Here is a 19,209-nt window from a genome sequence, read left to right as displayed (position 1 = left end):
GGCCTCTTGTGGCTATAATAAGGTTCCAATTATATGAAAAACCGGGAGTCTGTGGAAGTCACAGTGCTTAAGTCTGGCCTGTGGAAGCATAAAATCCCTGCATCAGAACATGACACTACTCAGCCCCAATGTTGTTTTTGGCAGCACATTTTGATTTAGTCATAGTCTTTTGAATAAAATGTCATTTAATTTTAGTCATAGTTTAGTCACCTTAAAAGTTTTAGTTTTAGTCTAATTTTAGTCGACTAAATATCATACATATTTAGGCGACTAAATCTACAGTTTTCTTTTTTTCTTTTTTCTTTTATGTCAACTAAAATGTATTTTGGCAGGCCTTGATGGCACTGCTTTTACACTTGGTTGCGTGCTGAAAATAGCAGATCTACAAGCTCACAAAAATAAAATAGGACTAAAGTGGATTAATGTATATGTTTAATAATGTCATTGTTTATATCTGCAAAGAAACTAGTAAATAAAATTGTTAACTAATTGTAGTGGAGTAAAAGTACAATATAAAATATATATATATTTTATATTGTACATTTTATAATATATATATTTGGGTCGCCTCGGACCCAAATATAAAAGTCAAATCGACCAGTCTTCATCGGGAATCGCTTGCTTGCATTTTGCTAAGAAATACACAAGGACTGACATGATCTCCAAATATGGGCATATCAGTCGGAATCACAGTGCAATGTAGGTGTGAGTGCAGCATAGCGTCTAGTTGGTACAATGGTTCCCAAACCTTTCAAGTCGAGACCCAAAAAAGACAGCCGATCTACAAGCACACAACGCGCCGCTTCACGCTGCGTTGCAAGCTTGTAGATCGGCTATTTTCACTGCTGCTTAACAATTATTCTTTTTGGGATTTCTTCGATTTTTTTCTTTGTTTTAAAATGTATATAAAACAGGGTTCCCACACATTTTTACCAATTATTTTCCAAAACCTTTCCAGAATATTTAACCCGATTTCCAGGACTATATAACAATAATTCAGCTCAATAATGAGTCGCTTACTCCTATGCGCAATGCCCAAAGACAGTGGTTCTCAAACTTTTCAGGCCGTGACCCCCGAAATAATCATATTTTAACTGGGGACCCCGGCACCCTGATGAGCACTAAGAGTTGAGGAATTTTGTTTAACAAGGTTTCATAGTGAAAATAGCCGATCTACATGCTCACAACGCCTCGCAACGCGAGGCGTTGTGAGCATGTAGATCTGCTATTTTCACAATTTCTGCCTCTAATATTTGACAATTTGGCCAATGTTTCATTTGTCATTTCAGAGGTATTAACAAAATCAATAACCAAAGACAATGCACAGCTAATTTTTCCAGGACCTTCCAGGACCCTTGATCAATTCCAAAACTTTTCCAGTACTGGAAAAATATTTTTCTAATTTCAAAATATTTCCAGGAATTTCATGACCGTGGGAACCCTGATAAAATCATAAAACACCACAACCCATACCTCCATGTCGTCCTCGTCCTGCGCCACGTCGTCGTAGGCGGGCGGCGCGGGCAGCGGCCGGGCGTCCCAGTCCACCACGGGGGTGGGGTGCAGGGGGCGGGGCAGCAGCGTGCGGGCCCCCGGGCTGTGGGGCGGCGTGCGGTCCAGGAGGCTGTCCGCCTGCAGCGCCAGCCGGGCCAGCGTGGGGATGGGGAGCGTCTCCGCCACGGGCGAGGGTTTAGGCTCCTCCTCCTCCTCCTCGCCGAAGTCTATGAGCGACACTTCGCCACCGCTGTCCGGGGACGTGCAGAGAATGTTAAGAGAGGCAGGGGCTGACATTTCTATAAAGGAGCATTTTGGTGAAAATATCGAAAATAGGTGAAGATATCGAAAATAGCAGACCTCCAAGCGCGACACGTTGTGAGCTTGGAGGTCGGCAATTTTCAGTGCTTGACACCACACTGAACTAAGCATAATCAAGTCAATACTGGAGATGTGGCGTAACGGCATGGACTTCTACACAGAGAGGGCAATTCTTTCAACATAAGATGCGCATTCAAGTTCAGGAGAGTTTTTTTTGGCAAGGCAATTCTCTTGAATGCTGCCGTCAGGTATGGCATGGAAAGAGGGAATTTGCATTTCTTCACCATAGTAAAAACTGCATTCATGGTCTGGAGAGGGCACTTTTTACAGAAGGATAAAGGGGCAGGGGGTCAAGCCCCCTTTGATGTCTATGTGTGCACGTGCCTGCCAAGGACGTGCAGATCATGTTAGAGAGGCAGGGGCTGAAATTTCTAAAGGGGCATTTTGGTGAAGTTATCGAAAATAGGTGAAGATATCGAAAATAGCAGACCTCCAAGCGCGACACGTTGTGAGCTTGGAGGTCGGCAATTTTCAGTGCTTGACACCACACTGAACTAAGCATAATCAAGTCAATACTGGAGATGTGGCGTAACGGCATGGACTTCTACACAGAGAGGGCAATTCTTTCAACATAAGATGCGCATTCAAGTTCAGGAGAGTTTTTTTTGGCAAGGCAATTCTCTTGAATGCTGCCGTCAGGTATGGCATGGAAAGAGGGAATTTGCATTTCTTCACCATAGTAAAAACTGCATTCATGGTCTGGAGAGGGCACTTTTTACAGAAGGATAAAGTGGCAGGGGGTCAAGCCCCCTTTGATGTCTATGTGTGCACGTGCCTGCCAAGGACGTGCAGATCATGTTAGTAAATTTCTAAAGGGGCATTTTGGTGAAGATATCGAAAATAGCAGACCTCCAAGCTCACAACGCGTTGTGAGCTTGGAGGTTGGCTATTATTGTTGCTTGACACCCCACTGAACTAAGCATATTCAAGTCAATACTGGAGGTGTGGCGTAACAGCATGGATTTCTACACAGAAAGGGCAATTCTTTCAACAATAAATGCCGCATTCAAGTTCAGGAGAGTTTTTTTGGACAAGGCAATTCTCTTGAATGCTGCCATCAATATGGCATATGAAAATGGGGCATTTGCTCCTCCACCTCCAAGCTCACAGCGCGCTGCGCTGCGATGCGATGCGTTGTGAGCTTGGAGGTCGGCTATTTTCGGTGCTTGACACTTTGCTGTCTATGCGTGCACGTGCCTGCCGCTGTTGTTGTTGTTGTTGGGTGAGTGGTGGTGGTGCTGCTTGGAGGCAGAGACCCACGCGGCCGGCTTGAGCTTGAGGCCCTTGACGGCGGCGGCCGGCGCCTTGCGCAGCGACAGCCTCTTGAGTCCCGTGCTGGAGGTCAGGTCCTCCTCCTCACCGGTGACCGGGTCGTAGCACGGCTCTGAAAAAAAAAAACACAAATAACCTTAACTTTGTTTTTCCTTTTTTTACGCCTGCAGGTTCCCACCACCAAAGGATGTTCAAAAATATATTATAAATGAATGACACGTTGTGAAGTTATGGAAGTGCTATTTTCGCTATTTATTTGGAAGAAAATAAATATATGTACTGTGCGTATACTGTACATAAGGAAACATAAAAAAGTTCTACTCGTTTAACTCGCAACCCATAAAAGCCTGTCTGTTTGGGAAACATTGCTTTACACAATGAATAATAACTGGAGACAATCAGGAGAGAAGGACACAGAGCCCCCTTCCACTGCACTGTACAGTCCTACGCATTCCACAAATACCAAACTGCACAGACACACTCCCACCATTCTATACTGTAACAACCTGCCCAGTTCTGCTGTTATTAGTCATTAATTGCATAGCAGCACTAGCTGACACGACACACACACACACACACACACACACACACACACACACACACACACACACACACACACACACACACACACACACACACACACACACACACACACACACACACACACAGAGTGAGAGAGTGACACGCAGCAAAGCACGTTGGGCTCGGGAATCAAACCCACGACTCACTGTCAACTATAACTAGTAAGACACCCGAGGGTGGAATGCGACCTCAGGGTGACATGCAACCTCGCCCTAAAGGGCGAGGTCGGGCCAATTCTTGACAATCTGGCCAACCACAGCGTTTCTCTGATGATTCTAGTTGTTGTCATTCTGGGGGGAGTTTGTTCATGTTTTTGTGAGGGTATCAACCCTAGGAGACATGGGGAGAACACGCAAACCCCACACAGAAAGGCCCTATCGCTCACACCCTAGGTTCGGTTGGCGATAGGGCCTTTCTGTGTGGAGTTTGCCTAAACACGGAGATGTGGTACAGAAGGACTCATATATGGGCATAAAAAGTATGTCATGTGACATCACTTCCTGTACAGACAGTCAGACAGACAGCCATTGACTCCGACCTAACAATGGCTACTGTCTATGACGGTAGTCCCATATGACATGATGTACTAGACTATCTCCATATATAGTGTTATCCACATCTCCATGTTTAGGCCAAACAGATTCGCTCCATTTCTCCATGTATAGGTCCAAATGCCCTAGGTTGGGTTGGCGATAGGGCCTTTCTGTGTGGAGTTTGCCTAAACATGGAGATGTGGTACAGAAGGACTCATATATGGGCATAAAAAGTATGTCATGTGACATCACTTCCTGTACAGACAGTCAGACAGACAGCCATTGACTCCGACCTAACAATAGCTACTGTCTATGACGGTAGTTCCATATGACATATTGGACTAGACTATCTCCATATATAGTGTTATCCACATCTCCATGTTAGGACTCATATATGGGCATAAAAAGTATGTCATGTGACATCACTTCCTGTACAGACAGTCAGCCATTGACTCCGGATTAACAATGGCTACTGTCTATGACGGTAGTCCCATATGACATATTGGACTAGATTATCTCCATATATAGTGTTATCCACATCTCCATGTTTAGACAGCCAATGACTCCGGCCTAACAATGGCTACTTTCTATGACGGTAGTCCCATATGACATGATGGACTGGACTATCTCCATATATAGTGTTATCCACATTTCGTGTAGCCGCCCTGTACAGGAAGTGATGTCACAACTCGCTGACATCACACTGACATCACAGAGGATACAGAAGGACGGTCACGAGGATACGGAAGGAAGGAAGGACACTCAAGCGACACGGTTCTTCAGAGTATATGCGACCTTCGGTCGCAATTATAAGAGATGCAGTGTACAGCATGGATTCTACAGAGGGCGATTCTCGTAAAATCATCATCACCTTATTAACACTTATGTTGCTATGATTTTTTCTCTTCAATGTCTCGCGTTGCCATGGTTACCATAGACTTCCATGTAATTGTGCAAGTGTGTAAAAAGTGCACGCCCATGCCTAGATGATGCACCACGTGTGTAGTAGGCCTGGGACAAAATATCGATATTTCGATATACCGCGGTATTATCTCCCGCAATAATTATCGATATGTTGCTGGCAAATATCGAGTTTTCATAACACCAGGGATTTCCCATTTAACCTACTGTAATGGTGCAATACCGTCAGCCGCCACCACTGTTTGTAGTGGGGGCGCTAGCGAGATAGAAGAGAAGAACGTTATGCTGTGGTTCTCTCACTCTGAGTTTGACGGTCAGAGAGAGAGGGAGAGAGGAGGAATGGAGAGCTGTCTTCAGTTTACAACAAGGTGAAGTTAATTTGAGCAACACATACAGCTCTGTCTGTGTTTAGTGGACACACACATAGGCTACTGTACACATGCAGCCACCATTACAATATACAAACACACACAATTACACACACACACACACACACACCCACGTTAATATGAATGGAAGTCACACACACACACACACACACACACACACACACACACACACACACACACACACACACACACACACACACACACACACACACACACACACACACACACACACACACACACACACACACACACACACACACACACAGAAACACAACCATGTTCCCCCTTTGCCTCGATCTCCCTCATGTTTTTGTATTTATTCATACATCCTCACCACTGATATGGATTTAATTTCATTTCATTGTATTATTATCAAAGCAATAAGAACATGAAACAAATTGGTTATACTTGCAAAGCACTGTCACTATCAGGGCAGGAATTTCATGGAGGCCATGAAGGCCATGGCCGCCGTTGCCCCTCAGTTTGGCCTTGTGCTCCTCCAAAAAATGGCATGACCTGAGGCCACAGTGGCCTTAATGCCCCAGCTGACTGTATCAATTTCTCCTCTGTCTCGTCAATATATAGACACCAGTTTCTTTCTTGTCACGTAGACACCAGTGGCTTTTGTGCAGTCCCCATGTTTAAACCAATCCCGTATCTTTGATTTGTGCAGGGCTGAGCATAATTTTTGTAAATACCCACGTATTTATTTCACAGCAGATATTCTACATATTTAAATGTAACCCTTAAATGTAATAATTATTTCAATGGACTAAAATCTTGTTTTATTTGATGGCCTTCCTGCCCTGGCATCTGGCCTTTGTGCCCTAAGAAAAGTGACAACCCCGAAGGCCAAGTGGCCTTGCCCCTAAAATTATAAAATTCTAGGCCTGGTCACTATTAAGAAATCATTTTCCTCCATGTAATTGGCACAATAAGTGACAATATAGCCTGTTTTAGAGAGGCTATTTTAAAGGTTCCAGGCACTATGCATGTACATTTTTTACATGTGTCAATATTATTTCATGTTTCTTGTCAATTACATTTTCACTACATGCTTTTTAGTTATGGATGTTTTAGTTAGGCATACCCATTGTTGTGGACAGACAAATTGTGGGCAGGTTACAAACAGGCCCGGGGCTGGGACATCTGACGCTCTGGGCAATGTACCTATGATGCGCCCCCCCCCCCCCCCCCCCCCCCCCCCCCCACGGACCACACGCCTCCCCCCCCCCCCACGGACCACACGCCTCCCCAAGTGTTACCGACAAGGGTTTTCAGCTGGTTAATTATCAGTTGCCTTAATGGTCCACGTCACACTGTTAAAAACCAGCATGCGCACGCAGGTAGGCACCGAATGAACCCCACCGCTCATAGGATGCAATGGATGGCACTTGCGTTTAAAAATGCATTCCATCAAACTTTCAGATGCCGTTTTTCTCCCAGTGTGGAGGAAGAATGCTTAGGATTTTTACTGTAAATTCTCACACTTGAAATACATAATCCTTAGTTTCTGTTGATTGTAAACAATAATAGCGATTCAAAACAGTTGTCCTTCAAACCCCACCTCTATTCACCGTCATCAGAACAGAGGGAGCGCTCCTCTTGATCACCCACCCGATCCACTGGATCACCAGAGCGTCTACTGCTCGCCCAGCTGCAGTCCATGAAGCCTAATTATGCTCCGTCCTGCGACGGTGTCGCGCACAGAGCCGCAGACCTCCAAGCTCAGAAGGGTTGCATTGGTGACGCGATGTGAGTTTGTATATCAGCTACTCTTGACGTGGAACACCGTTGCGCAATGAAGTATATATGTCTCGATAAGGGCGCTCCCATGGGAGCACCTCACTAGCACACAAGAGGAGGTTGAATAACCAGTGCTCCCCAAAACAACAGGTTTGGGGATCTGTTGGGAATTGATTACATGATACAGTCAGCTGTGCATTCAGTCTCAATGTTAGTAAACAAATAATTGGTCTATTATCTTGCATTGCGGCAAGGGGAAGAATGCATGCAGCGCTTCTCTCTCCTCTGGCGCCCCCTGGCGCCCCCTTGTGCCATTGCGCCCCTGGGCACTTGCCCACAATGCCCTGCGTAATCGCCGCTTCTGGTTACAAAGTTGCAGTGTTTGTTGTTTGAGGAGGCAAGATTCATCTACTTATTAGCCAATTTATAAATTAATCTTGTAAAATTAATGGAATAGATGTATAATTCCAGAGTTTGGCCTTTTATGGTAGTTTTTCATTTTCAGTTAGATATATTGTGATATATCGTTGGTGACATTTCTTGCAATATATCGAATATCGAAATATATCGAATACCGTGATAATATTGTTATCGTGAGCCTAATACCGTGATAGATATCGTATTGTGAGATGCCAATATCGTCCCACCCTTTCTTCAGATGTAAACAAACATGGCTGCCATGTTTGAAAGAATCGGTTGGTATGGGGGTTAAACATGCAATTTCGCGATCGCGATCATGCCTAATACATTTCTGGAGGTCCAAAAAACATTTTTGAAAAAAAAAAAATTGAGTTTCCCAAACTCGGGAAACTCGGGCTTGGCACAGCACTAGTACCAATACAAACTCGGGAAACTCGGGGTTGGCACCATATGTGTTAAACTAATGGCCTAAGTCATTTTTGTATGTTTTTTGGGAAAAATAAAAAACTGATCCAAAACAAAACTATGATATTTCTTAATCATATAACCCAAAACAATAAATAATTACTATTAGTGTAAAAATAAGACTGTCTGTCAGTTATGTAACATGTCAGGAAATAATGTGGCCTAAGTCACCCCATAAAAGGGGTGGGAATAACAGCATGATCCTTTTCAATTACCAGTGGCCATAGCTCTCGAATTCTCTCGAATGCTGCCCTCGTGTACGCCATGGAAAGGGGGACATTTTGCAAGTCTTTCACCATAGTAAATTCTGAATTCATGGTCTGGAGACGAGGGCACTTTTTACAAATGAGGGAAAGAGGGGCAGCTGGGCTCCCTTTGATGTCTACGTGTGGTCTGCGTGCCTGGAGAGGGATTTGATGAGAGAGAGCGAGAAGGAGAGCAAGAGCAAGAGGCAGGGGGGGGGGGGGGGGGGTGGTGTAACTTCAGGGGCGTCACACCAAATTCTGGGCCCTGGGTAGTGGGTACAAGGATTCACTCACATTTTGTGCTTTAACTATTGAAAAATCGTGAAAATGTGAACATTTCAAATCAAAAGGTTTTTTGATAAACCTATCTCTATGTCAGTGGTGCTCAAATATTTTCATGTGAAGGTGATATGTATGTATATGTAATGATATGTATTTGGCCACGGACCCCCATCTCAAAATATTTCGTTCCAGGGACCCCCCAGAAGCAAAATTTTAGTTACAAAATTTGCCTAAAAAGTACATATATTCAAAGATTTGCACACATTTTCACGACTTTTCAAAAATAGCAGATCTACAAAAATAATTAAGGCCCCTCCACCTTGGGCCCTAGTAACTCAGTCCCAATTTCTCCCTCCCCCCCTTGTGACGCCCTGTGTGCCTTGGAGAAGTGAGCTAGGAGAGAACAGAGGGGGCAGGAGCAATGGGAGAGGAGGTGTTGATGAGAGAGACCACACTTACTCTTGACTGGCTGAGGTGGGCGAGGAGGGGCCTCCTCTGGGAGGGAGAAACCAAAACCAAAAGCAAACAAACAAAAACACAAATAAAACAAAAACGCCATCGCAGCCGAGAGGGAGAGAAAGAGAGAGAGAGTAAAAGACAGTAAGAGGCAAAAATGAAAGCGCAAGAGAGCAGCAGCAGCAGCAAGTGTTAACCAAAATAGCAAAATAAGTCGGCCTACAAGGTCAGAACGTTGAGATTGTACACCGTCTATTTTCGCACAATGAGCTATAAAACATTTAAGTGGTTAACGGCAGGAAGAAGAAACCCTAAGGAACGAGGCGAATGTGAGACCACGTACAGTATATACAGTAGCTGAAAGAAAGAAAAACGCTTAGCAGGCAAAGCGCAGGGAGAAATCAAAAGCAAGCACTTCTGGCAGTCTCTCTTCTTCAATGGAGCTGACCAAATCATACAGTAACTGTAAAACTCAAAAATGATGAGGGCAATATTCTGTGAGAAATGCACCCGCTACTCTATTGATCAACACAGCCTCCCAGTCATAACAATAGGTCAGCGTACTGTAGGACACATGATCATCACTGAATGCCGGACGAGCATTTCTGACTGTCTGTGAGAGAAATGGTAAAACTGCTTGCTCCATGTGTTCGCCTTTTGTCTGTCCGATTGTCCTGGTTTCAAGCCGGGTGTCCTGAGTCTTAAAAAAAAGCCTGAAAATCCACCTTTCAGGAGGCCAAAAGGGGAGGTAAACTCACTTCTCCCATAGAAAGATATGTGATCACTGTCTAAATGTTTCCTATTTCTTCCCATTTTTCTACATTGTACATAGAGTTATATATTTGTTGATGATATTGTATTTTGGTGCTATTTTTATGCTATGTTGATGAATTGAATACATTTCCACTAATTCCACAATGGAGTCCCCAGGACTTTTTTGTATTATCCTCTTAGCTGAAATGTCTGACTGTACCTCGTGCTGCTTTCATTTCTGTCTAATAAAGTATTCAATCAATGAATCTCTAAAACGCTTAGTGAATGTCCCCACATTCACTAAGCAAATTGTCCCCGGTTTTCATGACAGATAAAATATTAAAGGACGACTTCACCACCTTTCAACCTACTGTACCTTCATATAATTGGTCCTCATAATGGTGATGATGATGATAAAATGGCACAACATTTTCCTACTCGCTCTGTCTCTTAGGAGGGCAGTTCAGAAACCCATCTACCAGTGACATCATCGTTAGGCAGATCTTTTTTAAACAAGATTAAAACATATGCATTTTCATTATCGTGAGAACAATGGCTTCCATTATAGCATAGTAACTTTTCAGGAATATAAAGCCTGCAGTTTCTATTAGCTTGGATTGGGTTTCTGAACTGCACACTTAATTCCCTTCTAAGAGACTCAGACCAATTACATGAAGATACTGTAGGTTGAAAAGTGGTGAAGTTGTTCTTTAACACTTAGTTTTGAGTGCTTACATAGATGTTTATTCATCTTCTGTTCTGTTGAAAGTATGTGCTAAAAGTGCCAAAATAATTGTCCCTCATCCCAGGTCCAGAGGAAAATACAATTAAATAGAAATAAAATGTAACGTCAGGGAAATAGCTGATCTACAAGCTCTCGATGCACTGTGGCACGTTGAGAGCCTGTAGATCTGCTGTTAATTTTTGAAATCGGACTGAAGTGATTAAGGATCCGTTTTTTTTTGGTCACCCTAGTCTCATTACATAAAAAAAGAGCGCTACTTACTTTTAGCTCGACCTGGAAGCTGGGTGGGGCGAGCAGCACTGAGGTCGGGAGCCAGGACATCAGGGGGATCCATGGGGTTCCCTAAGTATAAGCTGGTACGGAGAGACAGAGACAGTGAGAGAGAGAGAGAGAGAGAGAGAGAGAGAGAGAGAGAGAGAGAGAGAGAGAGAGAGAGAGAGACTTAAAAGGGTAGGGTAGGGAACACGTATGATGTGACAGAGCATAAATTAGGCTCCAGTCATCACTGTGTCAATACCTTAAGTATTTATCTTTATGATTCACAGTAAGCCACAGTAGCCGTACTGTTGGTTCTAACAGCACGTCATATACATGTCATGGTCCTTCTACCAGGTTTGTTCTACTGATAACGGTGTTTACTCTAGAGCGTGGGTCTGGTATGGTAGTATTGTTTTTGTAACGGCGGGCAATATTTTAATTGTGTTGCTTCACGATTCTCTAGAGTTGACACAGCTGACTGAAAGGTGACGATGGGAGGGGGAGTGATTAGGGGAGTGGTTAGGAGCTGAAGAAATGACCCGTTGTTGACGCCCATTACCAGCCCTGGAAATCCTTTGCCTGTTCTGGCTTTTAACCAGGGGTGTTGTTGCCTGGATTATTCACGAAGCTTTCCCGGAAGAGAAAGATCCCATGATTGGCCGCTAGTTGCGCTGTTTTCCCCCCGCAAGGTACCAAAAAGATTTTTTCTGCACTGGACCCCATTCATTTTCCTCTTTGATTTTCTAACCTTAATAAACATCGTCATAAATACTTTATGGTTCCTGTCGCTAGTGAAAAACTGCCTTTCAATTGCCATAATATGCGTTTTGTGCAATATGGTCCCATTTATGTTAACATTATGATAAAGTTGCGGGGGCGTGGCCAACTAAACTGATACCAGCCGGCTGTGTTCTTCTTCGTGTGCTTTATTTCGGAAGGCTCAACGCCACATTCTCCCATGTATCCCTGCAGTCGCATGTGACCGTTGGCGGCCAATAGCATTCCTTATGATTCCTGGGGTACCATTCAAACAATGATGGCGACACCCATACAAGGGACAAAAAAGCGTAATTTTCGCCGCATAGAAACCAATGGCTTCGCACCGTCCATATTTTCTTTACAGTCTGTGCTTTTAACAGGCTTCAAATGACCATAGCTTCTTCAAATGTTTTCCAATTTCAATTAATGACACATCATTTGAAAGCCTATACATGCTGTGCTTTCTTAATTTGTAAAAAGCTGAAAAATGACCCCTTGTATCCCAAACCATTGTATCCAATCACACATTTTGACTGTGAAAAGGGGGGCTCCCGCACGCACGCACGCACGCACGCACACACGCACACACGCACACACACACACACACACACACACACACAGCTTCAAAATCTGTTCATCCACTTTAACCCTACATTTTAAATGGGGGTCCCTGGCACAACATGTCTTGAGATGGGGGTCGATAGATAAATCCATATTAATTTGGGGGTGATTGACATGAAAAGGTTTGATAACCACTGGACTATACATTATGTGCCTTTGGCTCCATTAAATCCCAGTTGAGCTGGCTGTAAAGCTCTCTACCAAATGCTTTATTGGGCTATTGAAAGAATCAGTTTGTCGGTCTGAGAGGTTCCAACTGTTGCCCAAACACTCAATAAAAATCGACATAACAGTACGACCCTGAAAATCAATATGCTAAATCTCTTTACAGCTCAACTGAACTGACCAGGGAGAAATCTAAAATAAAGTGCTACTGCCATCTGCTGGTAAATACTTAAAGTAGTTTCTTCTCTTGCAGGCAAGCTTCCAAAATGTTATTATAAATAGTGTGGCTATTAATCATAATATTATTACGACTGTCATTAAGTCATTTGTCAAGCTTTATGATTCAATTCCTTCTTGCACAGCAGTGATCATCACAGAATCATTTCTTTGAGATGTCTTGATATTTTGCAGCTGGAATTGAGTGATTGAACGGTTACGGTTACGGTCTGTGTGACCGAGACTGAAATGGTGACTCATAAGTTAGCAAAAAGCGCCATCTAGCGTAAAAAAAAAAAAGAAATACACGTGAAAACACATGATTGTAAAATCACGTGTTTGAAAACAGCAGATATACAAGCTCACAGAGCGCCTGCAAACTTGTAGATCTGCTATTTCTGAAAAATCGTGAACATTTGTGCAAGTCTTATAATATCTTTGACCGCATTCAATAAATGTCTTCTAAATCTTTCAAAGGTTTTTGAAAAAACGCATGTTTTTAATTTACTATGTCAGTGGTTCTCAAACATTTTCATGTCAAGGACATTTTCATGTTGGTGCCGTACTGTGAACTTATATATCAGCAATTTTTTTATAGCTAAAACATAAAATAATGGTCAAAGTAGTTCCAGGTCGTAATGGGTTAAGTGTTAAGGTCCAGGGGGGATTGTTTGCTTACTCGTCGATCCTGTCAGGGAAGCCCCAGCAGCGGTGAGGGTCCGTGTCGCCGTGGCCGGTGTGGATGAAGCTGTTCTTCAGCGGCCGGCTGATGTCATGAGCTGACAGGCCCGCCACCGAGGTCACCACGTTCCTGGGGAACTGACCCACCTTCTGGGTCCGCTTGTTCTGACCGCGCCACCAGTAGTTCTCAGCCCTATGGGAAGGAAGACACAACAGGACTATAATATTACCAGAAACACATAAAGAGAGAGAATTGGAACTCTGAGAGAGTACAAGAGAGTACAGTTGTACACTCTCAGAGTTGGTGGTCCTTGCAAATAAAACGTTTTAGTATAAGTGGACTCCTAGTGTGCCATAGTGTCGTAGTAAATAAAGTAAGCCTTGCCGAGCCATGAGGCCCATAGGGCAGGAGCCTATCTCCTGTTTCTGTAGCGTGAGGCAGCTTCATGTACAAGTACATCCCCTAGACATGATGTGGACACATTTTGGATTTTGTAAAAAGGGAGACAGCCACGCCGTTTGTATTGAATGCAGAACCGAACTGAAATATAACGGCAACACAACCAATCTTTCTATGACCCTAAAAAGACGGGATTGATTCGGAACACAAAGTGAGTGCTACTAACGTCGTTCCCTCAGCAACAACAGCAGCAGCAGCGGAAGTGGGAGATGTCTCTGGGGAAAAAAACCTATATCCCTAACTTTTTAAATCAGAAGCTTAGCCACAACTCCCCAAGGGCTAAAACCACCACTGCAGCAATTGCCAGATTCATATGCAAAGATATGCGACTGTACTGTGTGGTTGAAAATACGGTCCCATCCTAATTTACAGTACACTTTAAGACAGAATAAGACATAATAAAGCCATAATAAGAAATAATGTGTTGGTAATTAGAACTAATATGTTTTATTAGACAGAAACAAAGACAGAATAGCAGAAAGAGCAGATACATTCTCTGGCACCGGCACCTGCCGCGGCAGGTACCGCCGCACGACCGGCAGTTCGAACGGCAGTCGCACTGCATCGCCGACAATAGGACTGGCAGTTCGACCAGCAGTCCCGGCAGTAGGACCGGCGGCCGCCGCACGGACCAGCAGGTCCCGTCGCGGTAAACTGCCGGTTCGTGCGCTGGTGGCTGCCGCGACAGTTACCAGCGATGCCGGTCCTACCTACAGTTCCATGTGGCGGCTGCCGGTCCTATCGCCGGCGATGCAGCACGACGGTGGTCGAACTGCCAGTCGGCAGGTGCCGGTGCCACAGAATGTATTCGCTCTTTCTGCTATTCTGTCTTTGTTTCTGTCTAATAAAACATATTAGTTCTAATTGCCAACACATTATTTCTTATTATGGCTTTATTATGTCTTATTCTGTCTTAAAGTGTACTGTAAATTAGGATGGGACCGAAAATACTGGGTTCCGTGATTTGATTGAAACTTTAGAGTCAAGGTACAACATTCCTAGCTGCCCGGCTAGCTGCCCACACCTTTCAGAAAAATGCATTCCAGCCTTGTGTGAGAGGGTGAAGCTGGAAGTACAGCAATTGCTATCCCAAGCTCAACGTGTGGCCATAACGACGGAATAGCTGGACGTCGTGCTCAACACGGGGGTATGTGACAATCACCTCCCATCACATCAGCAATGACTGGAAATTAGAAAGTTTCGTTTTGCAAACTAGAGTTTTGAACATTGGCTCCTTACTGTGTGAGGTCTGTTTAGAATGGTGCATCTCAGGCATAACGCCAGAAACATGACCGTGGCCGGTTCAGAAGCGAAGTTCACTGCGCATTCCATGCTTTGCGCATACTCTCAACCTTGCCTCACAAAAGGGTTTTGGGGGTGAATTCTGCAAAGTTGTTGTTGGGGATAGCTTCTAGGGGTTCTGAATATCAGTGATTTAGGATATTTTTTTTTTTGGGGGGGGGAGGGGCTAAGTATCTTTGTCTACTGGTGAACACAACACTCATAGCGAGGGAGAGAGAGAAAATGACTGAACTGATATTCATTTCGAATTCAATAATCTTTAATCAGAAAAGTAAAAAAAAAAAAAGAAAGAAAGAAAAAATGCATGTAGCCAAGGGGAAAACAAACCGGAAGATGACGACTGATGTAGAAAAGCCAATGTATGTCTGTCTGCCTGCCTGCCTGCCTGCCTGTCTGCCTGCCTGCCTGCCTGCCTGCCTGTCTTAAAGAAGTAGTTCACCCTCAAAATGACTTTTTTTCTATTGATTATTTACGCCATGGAGACAAAAATTTGATTAGAGTAAATATACCCCCATTCCGGTTTCCGGATGGGGACCCAAATCCATTTGGGTCCCCACCCGGGGGTACATTTATTGTTATCACATTTTTGTCTTCTTATTGTCATCTTATTGAACTCAAGTCTCCATGGCGTAATAATCAATAGAGAAAAAAAAGTCATTTTGGGGGGTGAAATACTCCTTTAATGTGATGAATCCATCCGTCCACAACTTATGCATCCATTAACCGTCCTTGGTCTACAAATGTCACTGTGAACGACATTATGTTTTTTCATCGTCTACGTACATTTTATCCTGAGAGCCATCATCTTTCTCTTCATCATCTTTTCTCTTCATCATTGTCATAATCTTATATTATATCGTCGTTGTCGGGTGGAAACTTTGTATGTCCAAAACAGTTTGTTTTGTATTTATCATTTTAAAAATGATTTAAACTAGTGAAAACAGACGATCTACAAGCACACAACGGCGTTGTGTGATGGCCTACTGCGGCTTACTACTTTTGTGCGACGGCCTTGTATGGTGAAGCAGGGCTTTACTTTGCGACTTGCCACTTGCAGTTTGTTCTCTTTTTATAGAGACATTTTATGTTTTCAGTTATTGTTGCCAGTCATGACAGCCAGTTCCCACCTGATGTCATGTGTGAGTTCTGACTGCTCCACACCATACTGAATAACCGCTAGCTTGCATAACATCTTCAGATTAGGACTTAAATCTAAGATATGCAGGTTGCCTCCTCCAAAGAGGATGATACGTTCGCCCACCATGTCCATGCAACAACCCATCCAAGCAATCCCACACGGGACTTTCCCTTTTGGCTCAACCTTCCTCCATGAGAAGGTCTTAGAATTGAATTTCCACAGATCACTGGAGTTCTTGCCGCCAAATATGTACAGCTCTCCATTATAGACAATGGCTGAATGACCTGCACACGATTCTGGGAGAGGATTTGCAGATGGTGTGCTCAGCCAGCAGTTGGTCTCTGTGTCAAACACTGTGATGTTATTGTAGACAACCTCCTGGATCCTGAGGCCTCCAGATACAAACATCTTTGTCCCGATGATAGTTGCAGAATGACTAGATGGAGGAGGTGGTGGAGTGCCTCTGGTGTTAATTAAACACCAGACCATTGTGCTGGTGTCCAACTTGTATATGTCATTAGCGCGACTTTTCAACCGGGGGAATCCTCCATAGACATACATGACCTTCCTCAAGACACAGGCTGAATGGTTACTCCTCGCCTTTGGAACTGCACCAGAGACATTGGGCTTGGACCATCTGTGGCTGTCAACATCAAATGAATAAAGCACCTCACTTCCCCCCCAGATGTAGACAATATCTTCTACCAGTACAGCTGTGTGGCCACTGCGCCTGGAGGGAACCTCAACGGGACTTTGTCCTCTTCCAGTTGTTACTGGTGACAACTTCATCCATCGTAGAGACACTGTGTTGAAGATGTGTACTTCAATCTGATCCTTGTTGTACAGGTAGCTGTTGTATCCTCCAAATGAGTACAGCTTGTGTCCAACTAGCACACCAGCATGGCCGGAATTCACATGTCCAGTGAAACATTTCACTCATCAGCACCACTGGGAAACAGTTCAACTAATTTATAAAAAGTAAGGGAATTTGTTCCTAGAAGTTGCTGAATGGTGGAAAATGCAAAAACGACATTTTAAAGGACAATTACATCTGATGTAATAATGATGTTGTGATATCATTGTGTGATGACATCATTATATGGAAGAGTTCATGAGGTTACTGTACTTGGTACAGTAACGAATGAATTTTAATTTACAACAATCTACTTCAGTATATCATTATGCAAACAGACTTTGTATCTTATCGAATCGTTTTGCAACGCAAATAAATAATCATATGGAATCGTTTTGCAATGCAAATAATCGATTGTATCAATACTAAGTACTTGTGCATTGTATTTAGCATTTTTAAGAAGAAAAAAGAGAAAGAGGGGTTTAATTACTTTTCCATTACTTGTCGCTACATTTGGTTTATCGATAAATGTGTGTAATCTCTGTGTTCATGTCAAGGTGCAGGTTTGTCCATATGTGTTCAAATACAATGTCCATGTACAGTATTTGCCAGAGAATCAGTGTGCTAATTGCTTATTAAATCCACAATAATAAATGTTTTCCTTAACACATCACTTCCACTCTGACTGCATTTATCAGTCAAATTGACAGGTAAATTCTCTCCCTTTTGGCCCAGGAGAGCAACACCTCCTCCCCTGCTGCCAGCGGGGGTTCTATTGTCTTCCAAATGTGAATTAGCATTTCAATTGACCTCTCAAATGGGGAGCGCAAAAGGTGTGAAATTCTCTCCTTGCTTCTGGGAGGGGGAGAAATGGGTGAGACCTGTCTTTATGACCGATAACTAACAGTCCGAGTGGTATAATAGTATAGTATTTTATACTTTAATCGTATCGCACCGTATCGCCATGAATGAACCAATATCATTCATGTTTCGTATCGTCAACCATGTAACGTGATGCGTATCGTATCGCGGTTAAAATGCATCGTTATACTCCTACTTCTTACCTTTTGTGAACATCGTATCCAAAAAGTAAAGTACGTTTTCTCGCCCTGACCGCTTCGTGGCAAAACATTTCTGGTACACAGATGAGTGGCCAGTCATGCATGTGCATTCCTGCTTCTGTGAAATTGCATTGGGAAAAACTGGCCACAGGCTGACAAAAACAGCGATTTAAACTCTTGTTTCAAAGCCGACCTTTACTTTTTGGATACGATGTTCACAAAAGGTAAGAAGTGTTCATGACGGCGGACATTCCCCGCAACGTTCCGATTTGGGCATGTAGTTTCCAGAACCAGGAGCGCAGCGCACTGGATTCTCGAACGACAACGCACCAAGTGCACCGAATAAACGAACGACAAGAGGGCACACCAGAGCGTTGAGTGCGCATTTCCGAACACAGCCAGTGTTAGAGCAAACTAATGCTTTCAGTTCAGACGCTGAACTGGACTGGTTGGTTGATAAGAGTAGCTGTAGCCACGCCCACCTGCCCTCGATGATGGTGATGACATCATTGACCTGGATCTGCAGCTTGTCCGCCTCCTCAAAGTCCTGCAGAGCACACATGTCTGTGGGCATCGTCTGACACACACGCGCGCGCACACACACACGCACACACGCGCGCGCGCGCACACGCACACGGGCACACACACGCACACACACGCACACACACACACACACACACATTCACACACCCACACACACACACACACACACACACACACACACACACACACACACACACACACACAACACCATTGTCAACAACATGGGATTTCTGGAAGGTACGAAGGTCACTAAAGTATCCTGTCAAGATTATTATGACCAAAGAAATTGCGATTTACAATATTATTGTATTGATAATCAAAATATCCTCAACATCCATTATCCTGGGGCGGAACATGTTGCAACGCGCTGTGAGCTTGTAGATCTGCTATTTTTCGAGATTTGGTAGAGAGCGAAAAAATCAAGTATGTTATTTCCAGGTCCATGTTACCAATTATAGAGGGTTTATT

At 43.7% G+C, this 19,209-nt stretch overlaps 1 protein-coding gene across 1 annotated transcript in view; it reads right to left on the bottom strand.

The window, feature by feature from the left end:
• The window catches only part of LOC308285757 (activated CDC42 kinase 1-like), a 106,039-nt gene that overhangs the window by 29,621 nt on the left and 57,209 nt on the right, over positions 1-19,209 (bottom strand). The window contains 7 exon segments of the mRNA XM_080726614.1: positions 1,474-1,744; positions 3,069-3,092; positions 3,094-3,259; positions 9,109-9,225; positions 10,946-11,037; positions 13,383-13,577; positions 18,681-18,775. Of these exon segments, the coding sequence (XP_080582740.1) occupies positions 1,474-1,744; positions 3,069-3,092; positions 3,094-3,259; positions 9,109-9,225; positions 10,946-11,037; positions 13,383-13,577; positions 18,681-18,775 (960 nt within the window).

This window comes from Nannobrachium achirus, assembly GCF_963921795.1.
Source record: "Nannobrachium achirus genome assembly, chromosome: 5".
In the NCBI taxonomy this organism is placed as follows: domain Eukaryota; kingdom Metazoa; phylum Chordata; class Actinopteri; order Myctophiformes; family Myctophidae; genus Nannobrachium; species Nannobrachium achirus.
This window is presented reverse-complemented; position numbering and strand designations above follow the sequence as displayed.